A 21,883-nucleotide genomic window follows, 5' to 3' on the forward strand; every position below is an offset into this window, starting at 1 on the left:
TGTGCTCTTTAACAGGCCAGTTAACATTTACCTAGAATGCTCTAGAAACCATCCAGAACAACTAAAGTCTTTTGCATACTTAGATGTTCGGCTTTCCAGATCGTCTCGTACATGGTAAAATGCTTTTTACCACAAGTGAATATAAACGATTCGATGCATGTCCACAACAACTGCTTTCTGATACTCTTACAGTACATTCAACGGCAGGTGCATGCACTGACGATGTGCACTAACACGGAATGTTTGTGTTGAGAAAATCTGGGTCGTCACACGGACAGACCACACACTGTGTGCGTTCCGATTAGCACCATGGACAACTGAAGTATACATTGGCCTCTAGCAATCAGACATAGCAATCACGCAGAGTACCCTAGCATCGTAGCTTTGTGTTTTGCATGGGCGAACATGGCGTAGTGGGCTAAAGTACATAACTGTTAATCAGAAGGTCACTGGTTCGATCCCCACAGCCACGACCATTGTGTCCTTGAGCAAGGCACTTAACTCCGGGTTGCTCCAGGGGGACTGTCCCTGTAATAAGTGCACTGTAAGTCACTTTGGATAAAAGCGTCTGCCAAATGCATAAATGTAAATGTACAACTCAGATTTTCAGACACAATCAGAAGATGTTCACCAATTGTAGTCTTCCATTATAATTTACATATAATGCCGTGTACGCAAAGCCTTCGCTGACATAAAAATCTTCCTTTCATGAATCACGGGAATGCTAACTGCTAAAAGGGGTTGTTTACTCAATCTTATATACATGAAATGGTTCTCTTTCTTGATGGGTAACTTGTACTGCCCACACCTATATGGGCATAAGTCCTTATGTATTTGTTATTCCGCAAACTGCCACACAGGTCAGGCAATGGAGGATGGCCATCAACTAGCAGGTAGAGTATACATCTCTCTATGCAGGGGATATCCACAGTAATCATAATTTTATTCCCCAGTAAACTTTCTATTCCCTCCCAAACCATGCTTTAGTAATATTCACTGAAAAATAAGCTCTTTAAGTATTAAGAGAAACACAATTTATCCATGTTCCTTCATAGATCAAGAGGTTGTATATTTATTGCTTAAAAAAATTATTAACTCATGATATACACTGAAGATATGGATGATTATATTGGATTGTTCTCAGTGTGTATGTTCAGATTTATTTATTTATTTTGTAGTCTGATACACTATAGCCAGGTGATTTTTGTGGTTAACGTACTTCAATTTTAATTTCTCAGTACGTTCTTTCTTTTCTTTTTAGTATTATTATTATTATTATTATTACTCTTATTTTGTAATCTATTCCTATCAACTTTAAAGATATTTAACATTGAAACATTTATGATTTACCTTTCTTATATAATGTCAGCTGAAATTATGGAAATTTGTCAATGTCAGCTGAAATTATGGAAATGTGTCAATGCTAGCTAATTGGGCCATTGGTCATTGTGTCGTTTTGTGACTCAACATTGTTTTGTGTGCCCATGTGATGTGTAACCTGTCTTATGTTGCAGTGTTCTTTTTTGCCATTGATGTCATTCGTTTGAAATCACCTTTCAGTTGAAATCAGCATATTAAAAGAATAATAATCATGGTAACAACACTCTTAACCATGCTACTTTTGTTCATTATTACTGGCTAGACTGCTCCCATCCCTCCTCACACCCCATCGCAACTATAGCTACCGATGGTGCGGCAAGTGCAAATGCCTCTGGTAATACCAGCCTAGTCAATGGTAGGTTGAGCAGACCTCTGCTGTCCATCCCTCATTGGATCCGCCTCTCTTTCTCCAGTTGTCTTAAACTTCCTGTATGGTCCTCTTAATGCATGTCACCTCTACCATTAACTCCTTTTCATCTGTCTTCTCTCGTCTGCATTTTATGTATGCATATAAAAATGTCACATTGTGGATTGTATCACTGAATGTAAAAGTCTAGAAATGAATTATTAAAAAAAACTAGGGGAGAGTCAACAGACTCCATAATTTAATTAACCATAAATAAAATAAGAATAACACATAATTAAGGTAAAGCATGTACATTTCACTAGGTAAATTTCAAATTTCAGACAGAAAATCATGACATGGTGTGTAATTATTGTAATTTACAAATTACAGAGGTCTAAATTTATGATGTCATTAGAATTCGTAGGTATTCACACATAAACTGTAGTTCTAGCCCAATGATGTATGAAGGATTCAAAAACACAAACCATCACAAAGAAGTACAAATTTGTGTGGATCTAGTGTTTAGGTTTAAGGAGCATTGATTCCCTGTCAACTAAAACTAAAAGAGCCACTTATGTCTCGCATCTTTGTCAAGATGACATTTCACAAGTTTTTAGACTGTCTGATTGGCACGAGTGCTGTTTGGAATACATGGGCCAAGCTCACGTGGAGGCAGCACTCACTGAGACTGATTTTGCACATTATGAGCACATGAAACTCAAAACACTTCGCTCCCAGCTTTCTTTCTTTCTGAAAGTGGACACCAATCACCATTCCTTCCAATATCCAAACTCTCTGGCTCCTGGGGGACCACACAAGCAAGAAAAGCGAGGACTGATTGTGGAGCACAGAGAATCTGTGGATGAATTAATGCCAGGTCAGGCCTTGTGACTCTCCTCCTGTTCATCTGAAGTTGCTTCACCTGTTCAGTTCATATGTGATGATCTGTGCCCTGCAGCCGCCACATGATGGTGGTCGTGGTTGCTGGACATTAGGAGTGGAATACTTTGCCGCTGGTGTGTTCAGAAAGTGAAAAATGGTCACACCCGGATGAGGCACTTATCTGTGTTTCCCCCCACAGAGCTAAAAGCCGTGGGAGGACAGCCTCGTTATGCCTAGTTACCAGATGTTTTCACATGGGCAGTTGAGAAGCTTAAGTTCGATTGGCCCATCCCTGATGCTCCCGAGCGTTCTCAACTCGATTAACTTTTTATCCTAGTTGGAGCAACTCCAACTGCCTATTAATGTCCTTCCCAGAGCTGCATGATCAGCTCGTTAAGACTTCACACTCTCCCTTCACAGCAAGAGTGTAAGTTCCCGGTGCAGCAGCCTTCACAGCACTTAATCATGTTGCTCAGAGATGCCACTCAGAGATTCCCACAGTAGAAGAGGCTGTGGCGGCCCACTTGTGCCCCTCCTCTGCTGGACTAGGGTGGAAATCCAAGCCTTCACTGCGATCCAAGCCAAGTCGGCTCGAGTCCTTTGCAATGAGTAAGGCTTAAGCTGTGGAAGGGCAGGCTGGTTTGTCTCTGCAAACAATGGCGTTTCTGTAGGCCTACAAAGCCATCTTACTCAAGGGCATGTATGAATGTGGTCCAAACCCCAGATTCTTTAAAGAAATGCATGGCGCCTCTGAGCAGGTGTCCAATGAGCATCATCTCTTGCTCAGTTTGTCAGAAATTCGTTACAAGGATAAGGCCTTCCTGTTGTCGCAGCGTGGACTTTTTGGTGGTATCATGATTGGCATCACTGAGAAGTTCCAATTGGCTAAGAAGCTATCGGCTACCTATAAGCACATCCTGCTGAGGCAAAGTGTCACTGTAGCGCATCCAGTTTGCTCACGGTCCTCCTTGAGGCAGTGTCACGCAAAGTTGTGTCTTAAAGTAAGTTCTCCTCCAGAGGGTGAAGACTCTGCTGATAGTCAAACCGCAATGGCCATGGGCGCGGAAGACATTTGTTCTTCTTGGCCCTCAACCCAGTGGAAATGCTTACTCTCGCCGAGCTTATCATTCCTGATGGTATGTAAATCTCAAAATGGGAACTCAGTCTTAAGAAGTGGTCACTCTGGCCCTCAAGAAGACTTTGACCATTGTGTCACTGCCCCAAAACTGCCCTACCGTTCTCCCTGCCATTTTGTTCTGAAATCAAATATGCGGCGGAGGCCTGATGGCTGTTTGTGATGTGCCAGAAGATATGCCCAGCACTGTTGGTTGTGCTAGAGTGGTCCAACCGCCCTTAGTTTCTGGAGCTAGTTGGTCTGCTGGACGCTCCTCACTGCAGGACTCCTTTGAAGAGGAATGTGCTCTTGCAAACTCAAGGCACGATCTGGCATCCACAGATGGAGCTATGAAGACTCCACGTTTGACCCCTGAATGGGGCTTGCTAGACACTCAGTTTTTTTAGTCAGTGTTCAACATCATATTGCTATGGCTAGGGCCCCCTCAACGAGGTGGGTCTGTGCATTTGAAATGATGCCTCTTTGTGGCCTGATGTTCCTCCCAGGGTGAGGACCCAGTTAATGTAGTCCCGTTCATGCAATGCTATTCTTCCTTCAAAGCCTAGGTCACTTCCATAGCAGCTAGACATGACCCTAAAGGCTGGTTTTCGGTGGGCAGAAACCCCCTGGTCAGTATTTTATTTTACCTTCAGGCCCTTTCGGTCAAAGACTCTTTTTTGAAGTTTGCCCAAGTTTTGACCAGTCCATTCAGAGCAAAAACTGTCACCCTGCAGACTTTCCCTCCTTCTCCATTTAAGTCGGACAAGGCTGAGAGACTGCACATGCTTTATCCAGTGAGGGCATTGCAAATGTATATTGAACACACAAGTCAATTCAGGCAGTCTGATCAGGTCTTTGTCTGCTTCGGAGGCCATGCAAAAGGTTTGGCCATCTCCTTCACACTTGGTGGTTGATGCCATTAAGCTCACTTATGACTTGCAGGGAAAACTTTGTCCAGTTGGGGTTGAGACTCATTCTATCAGCTGGTCTTGGGTGAAAGGGTTGTCTTTGGAAGACATCTGGTTATATGGTTCCCAAAACGTTAGTTACTGATGCAGCATCATAGTGTCTGACTTGAAAGGGAACATCTCAGTTATGACTGTGATTTATAATGACTGTGTATTCATAAAAATCAGGAGTAATTAAATATGTTTAATGCATTTAAAATACAACATATTTAAACTAATTTAACATTGAAATGGTTTTGTTCTGTTCTGTTTGATTTATAAAGGCTAGTCAGAATAGTTGGAAACTTTGTGTGAGCTCACATGTTTAAACTAGCGATCCAAATGAGGACATCATTTTGTCCTCATTTTGTCCTGTTGTTTTTAAATAATCTAAACTAAACAAATATATAAAAACAAAATAGTGTAACCCACACTCGCACACACAAGATGAGACAGTCACAATGTATATCAAAACTGCTTTTATTTTTATAAGAGCAGGCGAAGGTACAATAAGGAAAACCCAGAGGGAGAATGGTCGAGGAAAGCGTAGGGTCGAGAGCCGGGTAATCAGGATGAAACAGAAGGGCAAATCTACAAATAGAGTGGTCAAGGGAAGCGAGGGGTCAAGCCGGGTAATCAAATATATAGCAGGGTAATCTAGCAAGTAGAAAGGACAAGGATAAACTAGGGGATCACTAGTCGCTGGCAAAGTGCAGGGGTAAACTATACGATAACCAACAAATGAGAAATGAATGTGTAGTGGTAGATATAGTGGAAAACAGCAGTGGTGCAGGTGAAACGAATGACAGGTGATTGGGACTGTGGCAGGTGTAACTAATGTGTGGGGATTGGAAGTGCGTGAGTGCAGGTGGTCATAATGTTCAGGCTGATTGAGGCGAGTGCGGAAGTGTCTAATACTCTGGCGATAGGGAGCAGGCATGAGTGCCCGAGGGGGGAGAATGCGAGCGAGCATGAATGCTCGGGGAAACTGAACTAGTGTGGGAACACGAGGGAATGGGTTGAGCCGAAGAGGTGGGATTCGTTACAGTACTCCCCCCTCTGCTACGGGCGGCTCCTGACGGCCGCGCTCGGTTACGAGGGGCGCGACCTCTAGGAAGTGGTGCGGGGCGATCGGGATGCTGGCGGTGGTAGTCCAGTTTGAGAGCTGGATCCAAGACTTCCCTAGATCGCACCCATGATTGTTCCTCAGGTCCGTAGCCCTCCCAATCGACCAGGTACTGCAACTCGCCTCCTCGACGTCGGGAGTCAAGTAGAGCCCGGACTGTATAGGCGGGCTGGCCACCGACATCGAGTGGTGGAGGGGGTGTCTGGGCTGCCGTGGGTGGAAACATAGGGCTGTAGTGCACTGGTTTGAGAAGGGACACATGAAACACAGGACAAATTTTGTAGCGGGGTGGTAAAAGTAACTTATAGGTGACGGGGTTAATCACGTGACATAATTTTACAGGGCCCAATGTATTTCGGACTTAGCTTCTTGGACGGCAGCCGGAGTCGGATGTCACGGGTGGAGAGCCAAACCCTTTGGCCCGGATGGAACAGGGGGCAGGACGGCGTCGGCGGTCTGCCTTAGCTTTCTGGGTTTGGACCGAGCGTTGTATCGCGGTCATGGGTGGCCCTCCAGACCTGGGCGCTTCTCTGGGCCCAGGCATCCACCGCTGGAACGTCACTGGGGTTAGCCTCCCACGGAAATAGAGGTGGTTGGTAGCCGAGGACGCACTGGAAGGGGGTGAGGTGTGTAGAGGAGCTGACCAGACTGTTCTGGGCATACTCGGCCCAAGGGAGGTAGGTGTGCCAGCTGCCTTGGTTTTGGGCTAATAGGACCTTAGGTACCTGCCTACCTCTTGGTTGAGGCGCTCGGTTTGGCCATTGGTTTGAGGGTGGTATCCCGAGGAGAAGTTGAGCTGGATGCCCAGCCTGTCGCTGAAAGCTCGCCAGAAGCGGGATGTGAACTGGGTGCCCCGATCAGAGGTGATCTCCTCGGGAATGCCAAAGTTCCGGAAGACGTGGGTTATCACCAGGTCAGCCAGCTGTGTAGCATTGGGCAACCCGGGCAGAGGGATAAGACGGCACATCTTCGAAAAACGGTCAATGACCACCAGGATCTCGGTCCGGCCGTCGGAGGGGGGCAAATCTGTGATGAAGTCCATGGCTATGTGAGACCACGGACGGTCAGGTACGGGCAATGGCTGGAGGAGACCTGCAGGAAGGTGGCGGGGCGTTTTAGACTGGGCACAAACTGGACAAGAGAGGACAAAGTCAGAAATGTCGTCAACGAGTGAGGGCCACCAATATCTCTTAGCGAGCAGTTGGGTGGATCGGGTAATCCCCGGGTGGCCAGAACAAAGTGAGGTGTGTACCCACTGCATGAGCTGGGGGCGGATAGCAGTGGGGACATATACTCTGTTGGGGGGGGTCTGAGGAGGTGCGGGTTCGTCACCCTGGGCCTGTAGGATGGCCTCCGTCAGCTCCCACTGGACGGGTGCTACGACGGACGACATGGGGAGGATGTTTTCTGACCCGGGAGTCTCGGAACCACGGTCGAACAGGCGAGACAGGGCGTCCGCCTTGAGGTTCTGGGAGCCCGGACGAAAGGTTACGGTGAAGTTGAACCGGGTGAAGAACATTGCCCACCTGGCCTGCCGAGGGTTTAACCTCTTGGCTGCGCGGAGGTACTCAAGGTTCTTATGATCAGTGAAGACGACAAAGGGGAACCTTGAGCCCTCCAGCCAATGGCGCCACTCCTCCAGGGCCAGCTTGATGGCCAGCGGTTCTCGATTTCCGACGTCGTAGTTTTCCTCGGGGAGACAGCTTGTGGGAATAAAACGCACATGGTTTTAACTTGGCAGGAGTTCCGTGGGGTTGGGAGAGTACAGCCCCCACCCCTACCTCAGAGGCGTCTACCTCTACCACGAACGGGAGAGTGGGGTCGGGCTGCTGAAGGACCGGCGAGGTCATGAAGGCCTCTTTAAGGGCCTGGAAGGCTTGCTGGGCAGGTGTGTTCCAGGTGAGGAACTTCGGGTTGCCCCGTGTGAGGGACGTGAGGGGTGCGGCGATTTTGCCGAAGTCCCTGATAAAACGCCGGTAGTAGTTGGCGAAACCCAAGAACCGCTGTAGTTCCTTGAGCGTGCTCGGTACGGGCCAAGACAGAACCGCAGCCACCTTGTCAGCCTCCATCTCCATGGTTCCTGCTGATAGGACATAGCCCAAGAATGAGACGGAGGGGCGGTGGAAGGCACATTTTTCGGCCTTAACAAAGAGATCATGCTCACGTAGTCTCTGCAACACCCTCGAGACGTGGACGGTGTGCTCGGAGAGCGTGGCGGAGTAGATCAGCAGGTCATCGATGTAGACGAGAAGAAAGCGGTCTAGCATGTCTCAGAAGACGTCGTTCATGAACGACTGGAACACTGAGGGGGCGTTGGCGAGGCCATACGGCATCACCAAATATTCATAGTGCCCCCTAGTGGTGATGAACGCCGTCTTCCACTCGTCCCCTTGCGGATGCGCACGAGGTTGTACGCACTCCTGAGGTCGAGTTTTGTGAAGACTTTCGCCTTACTGACCTGCTCGAGGGACGGTTGGATGAGAGGTAGGGGTAGGCGAATTTCACAGTGGCCTTGTTTAGGGCCCGGTAATCGATGCAGGGGCGGAGTCCGCCATCTTTTTTGCCCACGAAGAAGAAACCGGACGCCACCGGGGATGTGGACGGCCGGATGATGCCCAGCTTGAGTGCTTCATCGATATAATCCTCCATGGCCTTGGTTTCGGGCAATGTTAGAGGGTAGGCTCGGCTCTTGGGGAGTGGAGTCCCCGGGAGGAGTTCAATGGCACAGTCACTACTACGGTGGGGGGAAGGCGTACCTGGGTCTTCGCGAACACGTCTGCAAACGCAGAATAGTCAGGTGGGATTGTAACAGACGACTCCACTTCGGGGCTCTCTACGGAGGTGGAGGACACAGGAAGGGAAATACAGTGGGATAGGCAGTGGTTTGTCCAGCGCAACAGCTCCCCCGTGCGCCAGGAAATATGGGGGTCATGGAGCGCTAACCAGGGGTGGCCTAAAACCACAGGGTCCCTAGGGGAGTGTATAATAAAAAACTGGATTACCTCCGTGTGGAAAAGGCCCACTTGGAGGGACAATGGCATGGTCCGGAGGGTGATGAGACCTGTTCCGAGGGGTGCCCCATCCAGAGAATTGATTCTGAGGGGTGGTACGACCGGACAGAGGGGGATGGACAGCTTCTGGACCAAGCCATCGTCTAAAAAATTCCCTGCTGCCCCGGAATCCTCTAGGGCTGGGGTAGGGAAAGAGACATTGTTAAAAATCAACGTTACTGGGAGGCAGACTTGTTTTTGGGTAATGTTGAGAAAAACAGACGTTCTCACCTGGCTTCCAGAGAGAGCGCCCCGAGGGCAGAGCGGGCAGGAATTAACGCTGTGCCCCGGGTTGCCACAGTACATGCAGAGGTTCAGCTTCAGCCGTCTGGTTTGCTCCTTCAGAGTTAGTGGGGCGCGGCCAAGCTGCATGGGCTCAATAGCGGAAGAGCGCTCGGAAGCTACGGGTCTAGATGGGTTGCGAGCTGTTGGAGGCTCGTGTACTACAGAAGGGCTCCGAAAAGCATGATCCCGAAGCAAATTATCCACGGTGATAGAGAGCTGTATATAGTCCTCCAGTGACAGCGACTCCCCGCGGCACGCTAACTCCATCTGGAGTCGATCATTCAACCCCAGGCGGTAAACAGTTAATAATGCCGGGTCGTTGAACCCGCTACCCGCGGCAATGGTGCGAAAATCGAGTGCGTAGGCGGCGGCCGTGCGCGACGCCTGCTTTAAAAACATGAGGCGGCTGCCGAGATCTCGGCCAGCTGACGGGTGATTAAAAACCACGGCAATTTGGTGACAGAACTGACTGTATGATAACAACAGGGGACTCTGCGCCGTCCACAATGCGGTGGCCCATTGCCGTGCTTTGCCCGAGAGCAGTGAAATAACAAAGTGCACCTTCTCACAGTCGGTTTGCAAAAGGGGTGATACATCATGTACACAGAGCATTGCATCAAAAACCCCTGGCAAGCGTCCGACGAACCGTCAAACCGCTCGGGGTTTGAAAGCTCGCGGCGCTGGGGAATGCATTGGGAACATCACCAGTGGGAACATCAACGGACACAGGGACAGGTGCAGGCGGAACAGATAAAAACTGAGTAGAAATAGCACGTACCGTCTGCAGGATCTCCTGAATCTGCTGTCCCTGAGCCGCGAGAGTTCGGTCGTGTTGGCCGACCGTAGATCCCTGGGCGGAAAGCGCCGTGCAAATCCGCTCCAATGAGCTGCGGAAATCTTCAGCGGTTTCCATTGTGACTGCCTGCGGTGGGGTTGGTTATTCTGTAACCCACACTCGCACACACAAGATGAGACAGTCACAATGTATATCAAAACTGCTTTTATTTTTATAAGAGCAGGCGAAGGTACAATAAGGAAAATCCAGAGGGAGAATGGTCGAGGAAAGCGTAGGGTCGAGAGCCGGGTAATCAGGATGAAACAGAAGGGCAAATCTACAAATAGAGTGGTCAAGGGAAGCGAGGGGTCAAGCCGGGTAATCAAATATATAGCAGGGTAATCTAGCAAGTAGAAAGGACAAGGATAAACTAGGGGATCACTAGTCGCTGGCAAAGTGCAGGGGTAAACTATACGATAACCAACAAATGAGAAATGAATGTGTAGTGGTAGATATAGTGGAAAACAGCAGTGGTGCAGGTGAAACGAATGACAGGTGATTGGGACTGTGGCAGGTGTAACTAATGTGTGGGGATTGGAAGTGCGTGAGTGCAGGTGGTCATAATGTTCAGGCTGATTGAGGCGAGTGCGGAAGTGTCTAATACTCTGGCGATAGGGAGCGGGCATGAGTGCCCGAGGGGGGAGAATGCGAGCGAGCATGAATGCTCGGGGAAACTGAACTAGTGTGGGAACACGAGGGAATGGGTTGAGCCGAAGAGGTGGGATTCGTTACAAATAGCTAATTACTGAAGACTAAGCTTAAACTCAACCCTAACCCTACCCCTCAAAGTAATTTTTGTTTTTTCTGCATGTTCTTTTATAAGTAAATTGAACCTTTGACAATGCTATGTACTATTGTATCGACTAGTTTTATATTCTAGCATACTAGACAGTGGATTATAAAAATGTTTTACACCTCTAAAATGTATGTGTAAAGAGTATGCCCACACTGCATGTTGATTTTGTATGTATCAGTGCATATCCAGTTGTAAAATAAATAAATAAATAATAAATATATTTTTATATATATATATATATATATATATATATATATATATATATATATACACACTACTGGTCAAATGTTTTTGGAATACATATTCTTTATTAAAAAATAATTCTTCACATTTTACAGTAATAGTAAAGTCATCAAAACTATGGAATAACATAAACAGAACTATTGGAATTATGTTGTGACTAATCAAAATCCAAAATAAATCAAAACAGTTTTATATTTTAGCATCTTCAAAGTAGTCACCTTTTGCCTAGAATTTGCAGATATGTACTCTTGATATTTTCTCAGCGTGAGGTATCATCCTGGGATGCTTTTTCCCATCTATGTTGGGCACTTATTGGCAGCTTTACTTTATTATTTGGTCCAAGTCATCAATTTCAAAAAATTTTTTTATTATTATTACATTTTAGTTTTATAATTAAATAAATTAATATGGTGGCACAATTATATTTTTGTCTACAAAACTAATTTCAAACCTTTAAGCATACTCCTTCAGATCAAAAGATTTTTAAGATCATGAGAAACATTTCAGTCAAGTGTTTCAAAACATTTGACTGGTAGTGTATATATATATATATATATATATATATATATATATATATATATATATATATATATATATATATATATATTTAAAAATTTGTATATTTATTATGTACCTATGAATACTGAAATCACATTGGATTTTAGGTTCCGAATCCGAATAAAATCAAATATGAATACATTTCAGAACATTCCCGGTATATCTCCGACATACATAATTATAATTCCCAAATGTATTCTAATGAACAAATACAACAGTATAACGTTGTAATCACTGAGATATATAGAAATGGAAAATAGATGCTGGTCCTCATTAATTTCCTGAAAACGCATTCTTAGATTTGACTTAGAAGACAATATGTGTCATATGTTTACTACCCATGTAGTTGGATGGGTATTTGTGTTAGGGCCTTCATCTTTTGTAATAAACTTCCTTTCCTCTTCCCTTGCCCCCAGTGATGTTGCATGGCTGTTGTGTACTAGTTCTTTCAGCATGTACAGTACAGTAGAGTTGTGCTGTCCCTCTAATCTCCATTGTGTGTGTTGAATGTATCTCTTTCATTTATCCTCCAATCCCTTGGAATATCTGAATGACAACTTTTAAACTCATCCACTATGATAAATCATGGTGACAAACCTAGATATGACTACAAAAATTATATATATGCCAAACTGTGAAGTTGTAAAAGCTAAACCCTCACCTAAACTGATAAAACCTCATTATGATACAACTCTATGTTATGTACTGTATGTGACTGTCGCAATGATGTTGATAAATTACTCATTTCTGTCTTCCTTTTTCATTTGAAAAAGTCCATGTCCATGTGATGAATGTTTATCGTCTGCTTTCTGTTATTTTTGTCCCATGTCTGTGATGCTTCATCATAGGTAAAATGCAGGATGGCAATATGGAGAACAGCCAGACCAAAGGTAACCTGCTTTCACTTTACCACCTGGTTTGACCTCTCACCATGATTTGATTCCTCCTTTCACAGTTCAGGTGTGAGCTTGTCCATTCAGCCAGATTCATGTTTGTGTCTTTGTCACTTTGAAATCTGCTTCTCATTTGTGTGTCAGGGTCTCTTAATTATTTCACACTACCTGTCTTTGTCTGATGCTGTAACCTCTCAGATCAATTTAAGTTAGATTATTCTTTACAGTTTCATGCAATCTATAGTCAAATGGTTTTCGGTGTGTGGTTATTCATGCTTTTGAGAATAAGAAAAACTTCTGGTCCCACTTTATTTTAGGTGTATTTAACTACTATGTACTTACATTATTCAATTAAGCATTTGATACAGTGTACTTAATGTGTAAATATGTGTTGTTCTGCAAACCTGTTGTGTGATTCACATTTGTTGCTACCAAGTTTTGGGTGCTGGTAGGTTTATGTTTAAAGGTAGGGTCAACAATGTATTTACAAATGTAAGTACAGTACATGCAGGTAATTTATATGCAGGTAAAATGTAACAACACATTAAGTAAATTGTATTAACTGCTTAATTACATACGCACAACAACTAGTATTAAGTGGGTCCAGTGTGATTTTAATTCATTTCAGGTTAAAAGTAATATGTCTAATTGATTTTATGTTAAAGTATTTGTATCATAATATGCAGAGACAAGTATAAGTAATTTGTAGGTTGTTTCCCCTAAAAAGTGTATACACTGTGGCTCTTTATCACTATAAAAACATAGTTCTGAGCTTTCTGACCAGCCTAACATATCAAAATTGTCTCAATCAATTGTTTCTTTCTTTGTTTCTTTCTTTCTTTCTTTCTTTCTTTCGGACCTATAAAAACTGAATTAGTCTATGCAAATATGGCCAACAAAAATTGGGGTAACATCTATTTTATTCATGTATTTAGCCAGTAGATGATAGAGATCTTGCAAATTAAATTAAATAAAGATAATTTCTGTCTGGGTTTCATTTATACATTTCTCTGACGAAGTATTTTCATGATTTACTGATTAACTGAGAGTCCACTCTTTCACCTGTGGATTTCTCTTGCAAATGTACGAGTTATTCTAGTTCAACACTGTAGACTAAGTTAAAGGGTTTACATTTTAAAATATGTACATACGTTGAGATTGTTTGAATTTAAGTCTTACTTAAAGAAAAAAAATTATGTATTACCGTATTGTATAGTTTCACAGTCGAGGTTTGGATTTGATGTGGACCAGTGAACAAATGTAATTAAGTCGGTGTCTCTACACTTTCAAACTACTATATCTGAATATATCTGAATATTTTGCAATAAACCTAAAATCAGTTGTTTTTAAACATATAATGATTCACATATAACCAATAGTTTTATATTGTACTGTACTTTACTCATTCATTCACAGTGCTTCAGGGGATGAGTAGTTTGTTCTATTAAAAAAGATGTTAAATACACAGTCTTGTACCGTTGCCTTTTTCTTCTAATCAAAGTTTGTAAAGTTGTTATTTATCTCAGAGATTGTTGGTTTGGTCTTAGTTAGGTCTTTATTGAAGAATGTTTTGAAATTCCTATAAAGAAAAATATATTTAAATGGTACTTTTTGATCAAAGCAGCTGAAAAAGTGGGCACTCACTGTTGTGCTCTAATGCACCAGAAAGATTGAATCTTTGCAAAATATTGTCTTTTGATTTAAAAATAAATGGCTTTATAAAAGGACAGTTTAATATTGAATCAGATGTTTCACCACATAGAAGCTTGATACAGAATATGTCATTTGAAAAGTCAAAAAGTCAAGAGGTCAAAAAGTTTCATCATACTACAGAGACTACTGTCATCTGAATCAAGCTGTCTGTCTCTTAATCATATAATGTTATCAGGATTGGGCCTTAATTCAGTTCTGGGATATTATGTGAAATTCATTCATCGGCTCACGTTTCCTCTCAGATACATCTGTGTAGATATTTCAAATAATTTGATTTTATTTCTTGAAGTAATTTAAATTAATGGTCATCTTGAAATGTGAAAGACTGCATATGGAATTTAAAGTGGTAGCTATTAGCTCATAATGATAGTAATTCTCTGTTTAGTAAGAACATATTTATAAGAAAATGTGGTTTGTTCTTTGTTTTTGGATTCCTTACAATAAATAGTTTACCGTGAGAAAGAATACCACTCAAGGACCACTATTGCCTATACCTGTGATTGGAGGTCATATTGTATGTCCCATAACCAGTGTTTTTCCTCTGATCATTACAGTGAAAAAGCAGGATGGTGCCGCAGCAATGGAGATGCAGCCCTTGAAGAGCGCAGAGGGTGGAGAAGTTGAAGAAAAAGAGAAAAAGAAATCCAGTGTCTCAAAGAAAGAAAAATCAGTTTTGCAAGGAAAATTAACCAAGCTAGCTGTGCAGATTGGCAAAGCAGGTACCACAATATGTTGGAGGCTTAGGGGAACAGTTCACTGAAGAAAAAAAAAAATATATATATACATTCTCCAGCTAAAAATGTTTAGTGACTGATTGCATAAAAACAAATCTAGTTAGCTTAACACATGTTTTGTAAATTAATACATTTAAATGGATAGTTCACTCCAAAAATTATATTTTTTGTGATCTACTCACCATTATGTCATTCCAAACCTGTATGACATTCTCTCTTTGATGGAACACATATGGCAAAATGTAAGGGACTGACCGCCTCAAATTTTTTAAATCTTTTTTCATAAAATGAAAGTGAACGGAGACAGAGCCAGTCAGTCTCTAACATTCTGCCTAACATATTCTTTGTGTTTCACAGACGAAAGAAAGACATGCTGGTTCAGAACAATTTGAGAGTGATTAAATGATTAAATAATTTTCATTTATGGGTGAGCTTTCCCTTTAAGTTGTGATGACAAAACTATTACAACAATTGTTCTACATATGTTATATTGTGCAAACATTTCTTTCAAAATTTTCTAAACACATTTTTTTTTTACAGTGTTGCATTAAAGTACGTTGCAGAAATGTTATATTTGATGTATTGTGTTGTGGTCTTCAGGTTTGGTGATGTCTGCCATTACAGTAATCATCCTGGTGCTCTACTTTGCCATTGATAACTTTGTGCTTCAGAAGAGGCAGTGGCTACCAGAGTGCACTCCAATCTACATTCAGTATTTCGTCAAATTCTTTATTATTGGTGTGACAGTCCTGGTGGTAGCTGTTCCTGAAGGCCTTCCGCTCGCTGTTACCATCTCTCTGGCCTACTCTGTCAAGGTATGACAAAGTTAACATTGTGAATGTTAAAGCATGATTCTTAGTTCTTCAATATTTGCAAGAGGTATTTAGAATGTATATAGTGATTAAGTATTTTTCTGTTATTATCAACAAAGCCACACATGGGTTACTTTAGACAATATGACCATTGCCAGATAAATGAATGCTTTCTGAATCCGAACCCTCTAGAATCTCTGAATTGTCACCTCATAATTATACTTGTTCCAATGCAATGTGACAGCAGCATTAGTTGAGTCCCTCATATGCTTTACATTAGGTGCACTAATTGTAAGGCATTACAAATTGACTAGATATAAGGAACTTTCATTCTTTTGTGGCAGAAACCATAGTTTGCTACAGTTAACCAGTAACAGTAATACTGTAGTATCTACAGTATACAATAACCATGGTTGTACTTTTGTAATATTGTTGTAACCATGGTTCATTTTGTGGTTTCTATGATTTTTCTACAAATACCATAATTAATATTTGGTTACTGTAGTAAAAGTGTGGTTAACTATTGTAAGGGAATGTCACTCTAATGAATTATATCAGAACTGATTACAAAATTCAATATCATCATCTCATTTTATATTTTCAAAACCTTTTTCTTCATTAATTTAGCTACTTTTTGTTAGTAGCTTGTAGTGCAGTAAATAAAAAAAAAGACAAACAAGAAGTGTAGATTGAATGTAAGTTAACTACTTTAAGTTATGAGTATTATGTGGCTCGGGAAGCTGCTTTTAAAGTAGCTTCACCAACACTGGTAAATTATGCAATTTTTGTGTGAACTAAAACTTTAACAAAGTTGCAGCCTAATGAAAGCTTCTCAAACCAGTCGTTTATTAATTTTGGTTAAGATTCTATTTATGTAGATATACAGTCATGTATGGGACTGTACAATGAGACAGGTTTTGAGACATATCTGGAATGGACTCTTCCTTACCATATTTCATTGGCTGTTTTCAGTCAGATGGTTTCACAAAAGGACGAATTACTAATTATTATTGTCTGTATGCTGATAGAAAATGATGAAGGATAACAACTTGGTGCGCCATCTGGATGCCTGTGAGACCATGGGCAATGCCACAGCTATCTGTTCAGACAAGACTGGCACATTAACCACCAATCGAATGACAGCAGTTCAATGCTATGTGGCAGATGTCCATTACAAGGCAATACCAGACCCCAGCTCAATTCCACCCAAAACTCTGGATACATTGGTCAATGCTATTTCCCTCAACAGCGCCTATACTACTAAAATACTGGTAAGTGACAAAGTAATTTAGGTATTCAGGTAAAATCATGTGTTTCTGGGAATTTAACCTTTGACATTGGTGCTCATTCTACCATGCACTTTCAGTTGATCTACAGGAACATTAGAGCAACTTTGCTTATTTGTATAACATTCAAATTATGATTTCTGTTTGTAAAGGGAAAAGCACCATCTGAAATTCATTGCCCTAGTACAAAATGCCCTGGTACAACAATGAAACTGCTACTGTAATTTGAACCACTGTACCTTGAAGTGTGGATTTTGCATTAATTGTACATCAGCATCAGGAAACAAATTTGTATGTATTTGAAATGAGAAAAGGCTTCCAAATATTTAATTGTTAAAATAGATTGAAAGAGATAATCTCTAAAGAAATGCTACAAATGAACAACAAACTGTTCTGACATGGGAATTAACAGGAATACCAGTGCAGTGTGGGGGAGTAATGAACTATACAGTAAGCGGCAACGCTACTAACTAACTTTATCAGTGTTATGGTTACCCTGTCTTGTTTCACTGTTGCCCTCTTGTTTTCCATCTTGTCACTTTTGCACTTCTTAGTTTTCACTTTAGTCCCTTATGTAACTCCATAGTCCTCTGTTAGCGTTCGTGTTCCCTGTCATTGTTTTCACCTGCCCTCATTAGTTTGCCGTTTGCTTCTGTTAATCACCTTATTATCTTGTTTGAGTTCTGTTCGTTCATTGGCCCCTTTTTCCCTTGTTTGTGTATTTATACCCCGTGTCTTTGTTCAGTCTTTGTCGATCGTCGTTTGATGTCAACCTGGTGTGTGTTTCCTCCTCGAGTCCCCTGTTTGCTTACGTCGTGTTTAATTTACTACTTTATGTTTCATTTCCCCATCGTGGGTTGTTCCTTTGTGTTTTCCTGTTTGGTTCACGCAATAAAGTTCAGACTGCGTTTGGATCCGCATCTCCTCGTCTGCCTCGTTACTCAAGCATAACAGAACGATCGACCCACCCATGGATCCAGCAGTCCAACGTGCGAACTACCATCTGCTCTGCTTAAAGCAAGAGGACCGCCCCATTGAAGACCACATCCATGATTTCCTGAACCTGGCGAGTGTCTCAGACTTCCCAGACTCAGCCTTGGTGGCCTTCTTTAGGGGCAATCTTAACGCAGCGCTGAGGGAGCGGTTGCCACAGGCAACGCACGGCTGGACGCTCTGCGACTTCCTGGAGGCGACCCTACTAGTTTGCGGCTCACAGCTCACCGTGGGCGTCGTGGAGGAGGACCCTACCCCTCCACCCACTGTGGAGACCCTTCAGCTGTCCGGGGCTCCCCCTGTCACACCTACCCCGGTCTGCAAGCCAGAGCCCACGCCTGCCCCGGTCTGCGAGCCAGAACCCACGCCTGTCACAGCGAGCGAGCCAGCGGCCACGCATGTCACAGTGAGCGAGCCAGAAGCCACGCATGTCACAGTGAGCGAGCCAGCAGCCACGCATGTCACAGTGAGCGAGCCAGCGGCCACGTATGTCACAGTGAGCAAGCCAGCGGCCACGCATGTCACAGTGAGCGAGCCAGCAGCCACGCATGTCACAGTGAGCGAGCCAGAGGCCACGTATGTCACAGTGAGCGAGCCAGCGGCCACGTATGTCACAGTGAGCGAACCAGCGCCTACGGCCTCTACCATCAGCAAGCCTGAGTCGTCATCAACCACGGCCAGCGAGCCTGAACCCACGCTGACCAGGAACAGCTTCCCAGCTTCGCCAGTCGCCTCAGCCCGGAGGAGGAGGAGAAGGGGAAAGGTCTCTGCTCTCCAGCCTCCGCCAGCCTCCGCCCCGTGCCCTAAACCCCCCTTGGCGCCGCCCTCAGCGCCCAGCGAGCCCAGGCCGGCGCATGCCACGGTGACCCAGCCGGAGCCTGTCGCCTCGGAGGTCAGTGAGCCAGTGCCTGTCGCCTCGACCGTCCCAGAGCCAGCGCCTGTAGCCTCGACCGTCCCAGAGCCAGTGCCAGTAGCCATGACCATCCAAGAGCCAGTGCCAGTAGCCATGACCGTCCAAGAGCCAGAGCCAGTAGCCGTGTCCGTCCAAGAGCCAGTACCTAAAGCCATGACCGTCCAAGAGCCAATGCCAGTAGCCATGACCGTCCACGGGCCAGTGCCAGTAGCCATGACCGTCCAAGAGCCAGAGCCAGTAGCCAAGACCGTCCAAGAGCCAGTGCCAGTAGCCATGACCGTCCAAGAGCCAGCACCAGAAGCCTCGATCGTCCAAGAGCCAGCACCTCTCGAGTCTTCCAGGGCTCCTCCTCCCGAAGCTTTCCAGAGCTCCGCCTTCCGAGTTTCCGAGCTTTCCAGAGCTCCGCCATCCGAGTTTAACGAGCTTTCGAGCTCCGCCTTCCGAAGTCACCCGAAGCTTTCCAGAGCTCCGCCATCCGAAGTTTCCGAGCTTTCCAGAGCTCCGCCATCCGAAGCTTCTCGAGCTTTCCAGAGCTCCGCCATCCGAAGCTTCTCGAAGCTTTCCAGAGCTCCGCCATCCGAGTTTCCCGAGCTTTCCAGAGCTCCGCCTTCCGAGTTTCCCGAGCTTTCCAGAGCTCTGCCGTCCGAGTTTCCCGAGCTTTCCAGAGCTCTGCCCTCCGAGCTTCCCAGAGCTCCGCCTCTCAAGCCTCTCGGGCCTTCTAGGGCTCCGCCCCTCAAGCCTCTCGAGCCTACCAGGGCTCCGCCCCTCAAGCCCCTTGAGCCTTCCAGGGCTCCGCCTCTCAAGCCTCCCAAGCTTTCCAGAGCTCCGCCCTCCGAGCTTCCCAGAGCTCCGCCTCTCGAGCCTTCCAGGGCTCCGCCTCTCAACCCTCTCGAGCCTACCAGGGCTCCGCCCCTCAAGTCTCTCGAGTCTTCCAGGGCTCCGTCTCTCAAGCCTCTCAAGCTTTCCAGAGCTCCGCCCCCTGAGCTTCCCAGAGCTCCGCCTCTCAAGCCTTCCAGGGCTCCGCCCCTCAAGCCTCTCGAGCCTGCCAGGGCTCCGCCTCTCGAACCTCTCGAGCCTCCCAGGGCTCCGCCTCTCGAACCTCTCGAGCCTTCCAGGGCCCCGCCTCTCGAGCCTTCCAGGGCTCCGCCCCCCCGAGTCTCCTACGGCTCCGCCCCCAGAGCCTCTTGAGCCTCCTACGGCTCCGCCCCCAGAGCCTCTCGAGCCTCCTGAAGCTCCGCCTATGGGGCCTCCTGCGGCTCCGCCCCCAGAGCCTCTGACGGCTCCGCCCTCAGAGCCTCCCGAGCCTCCTATGACTCCGCCTCCCGAGACTCCGACGGCTCCACCTCTCGATCCACTCAAGCCTTCGACAGCTCCGCCCTCAGAGCCTCCCGAGCCTCCCACGGCTCCGCCTCTCGAGCCACTCAAGCCTTCGACGGCTCTGCCCTCAGAGCCTCCCGAGCCTCCCACGGCTCCGCCTCTCGAGCCACTCAATCCTTCGACGGCACCGCCCTCCGAGCCTCCCGAGCCTCCTACGGCTCCGCCCTCAGAGCCTCCCGAGCCTCCTATGGCTCCGCCTCCCGAGCCTCCTCCGGCACCGCCTCTCAAGCCACTCAAGCCTTCGACGGCTCCACCCTCAGAGCCTCCTACGTCTCTGCCCCAGAGACTCCAGAGTCTTCCTGGTCTCCGCTCCTAGAGCCTCCCACGGCACCGCCTACCCCGGCTCCGCCTCCTGAGCCTCCTTCGGTTCCACCTCCTGAGCCTCCCTCAGCTCCGCCTTCAGGGCCTTCTGAGCCATCACCTCCCTCGGCTCCGCCTCAGAGGTCCTCCTTGGCTCCGCCTCACGCGGCTCCGCCGGCCTCCCCTGTGGCCACTCCATGTCCTAGGCCACCAAAACCGGCCTCTGTTCCGTGGTCACCTCCCAGGTCCCCTGAACCGGCCCTTGGCCCACGACCACCTCCCAGGCCACCAAAGCCGGCCTCTATCCTGTGGCCTCCTCCCAGGCCTCCTGACCCAGTCCCTGTCCTGTGGCGTCCTCCCGGACCCCCTGACCCAGTCCCGTGGCCTCTTCCCAGGCCCCCTGACCCTGTCCGGTGGCCTCCACCCAGGCCTCCTGACCCTGTTCCCGTCCTGAGACCTCCCCCCTGGCCTCCTGACCCAGTCCCCGTCCAGTGGCCTCCTCCCAGGTTCCCCAAACCTGTCATCGCCGTGTGGCCAGCTCCCAGGCCTCCTGCACCTACCCTTGCCCGGTGGCCAGCTCCCAGACCATCGAAACCTGTCCCTGCCCAGTCGATGCCTCCCTGGCCCCCTAACCCTCGTCTCCACTTGTGCCCCTGTGGACTGTCTCACCTCCATTTGTGCCCTCGTGGACTGTCTCATTTCCCCGGACTTCCTGCCTGCCCAGTGTGCCCCCTGGTCTGCCTGTCTGCCCATGTGCCCACTTGGACTGTCTGTTTGCCCCTGGTGCCCTCATGCTGTTCTTGTGGGTTTTTGTCTTTTGTTATTTGTTGTTAAGGATCGTCTGGAAGCCGATCCTTTAGGGGGGGGCTCTGTTATGGTTACCCTGTCTTGTTTCACTGTTGCCCTCTTGTTTTCCATCTTGTCACTTTTGCACTTCTTAGTTTTCACTTTAGTCCCTTATGTAACTCCATAGTCCTCTGTTAGCGTTCGTGTTCCCTGTCATTGTTTTCACCTGCCCTCATTAGTTTGCCGTTTGCTTCTGTTAATCACCTTATTATCTTGTTTGAGTTCTGTTCGTTCATTGGCCCCTTTTTCCCTTGTTTGTGTATTTATACCCCGTGTCTTTGTTCAGTCTTTGTCGATCGTCGTTTGATGTCAACCTGGTGTGTGTTTCCTCCTCGAGTCCCCTGTTTGCTTACGTCGTGTTTAATTTACTACTTTATGTTTCATTTCCCCATCGTGGGTTGTTCCTTTGTGTTTTCCTGTTTGGTTCACGCAATAAAGTTCTGACTGCGTTTGG

At 46.0% G+C, this 21,883-nt stretch overlaps 1 protein-coding gene across 8 annotated transcripts in view; it reads left to right on the forward strand.

The window, feature by feature from the left end:
• The window catches only part of LOC127625692 (plasma membrane calcium-transporting ATPase 2), a 401,637-nt gene that overhangs the window by 261,822 nt on the left and 117,932 nt on the right, over positions 1-21,883 (forward strand). For 4 of the 8 annotated variants that reach the window (XM_052101030.1, XM_052101035.1, XM_052101032.1 and 1 more), the window contains 5 exons: positions 1,643-1,735; positions 12,411-12,452; positions 14,723-14,887; positions 15,503-15,717; positions 16,743-16,985. In XM_052101030.1, the coding sequence (XP_051956990.1) occupies positions 1,643-1,735; positions 12,411-12,452; positions 14,723-14,887; positions 15,503-15,717; positions 16,743-16,985 (758 nt within the window). The remainder of the gene's footprint in view (positions 1-1,642; positions 1,736-12,410; positions 12,453-14,722; positions 14,888-15,502; positions 15,718-16,742; positions 16,986-21,883) is intronic. The other 4 variants (XM_052101033.1, XM_052101036.1, XM_052101034.1 and 1 more) reach the window with 2 other exon arrangements.

The sequence above is a fragment of the Xyrauchen texanus genome, chromosome 32 (assembly GCF_025860055.1).
Source record: "Xyrauchen texanus isolate HMW12.3.18 chromosome 32, RBS_HiC_50CHRs, whole genome shotgun sequence".
Classification (NCBI taxonomy): Eukaryota; Metazoa; Chordata; class Actinopteri; order Cypriniformes; family Catostomidae; genus Xyrauchen; species Xyrauchen texanus.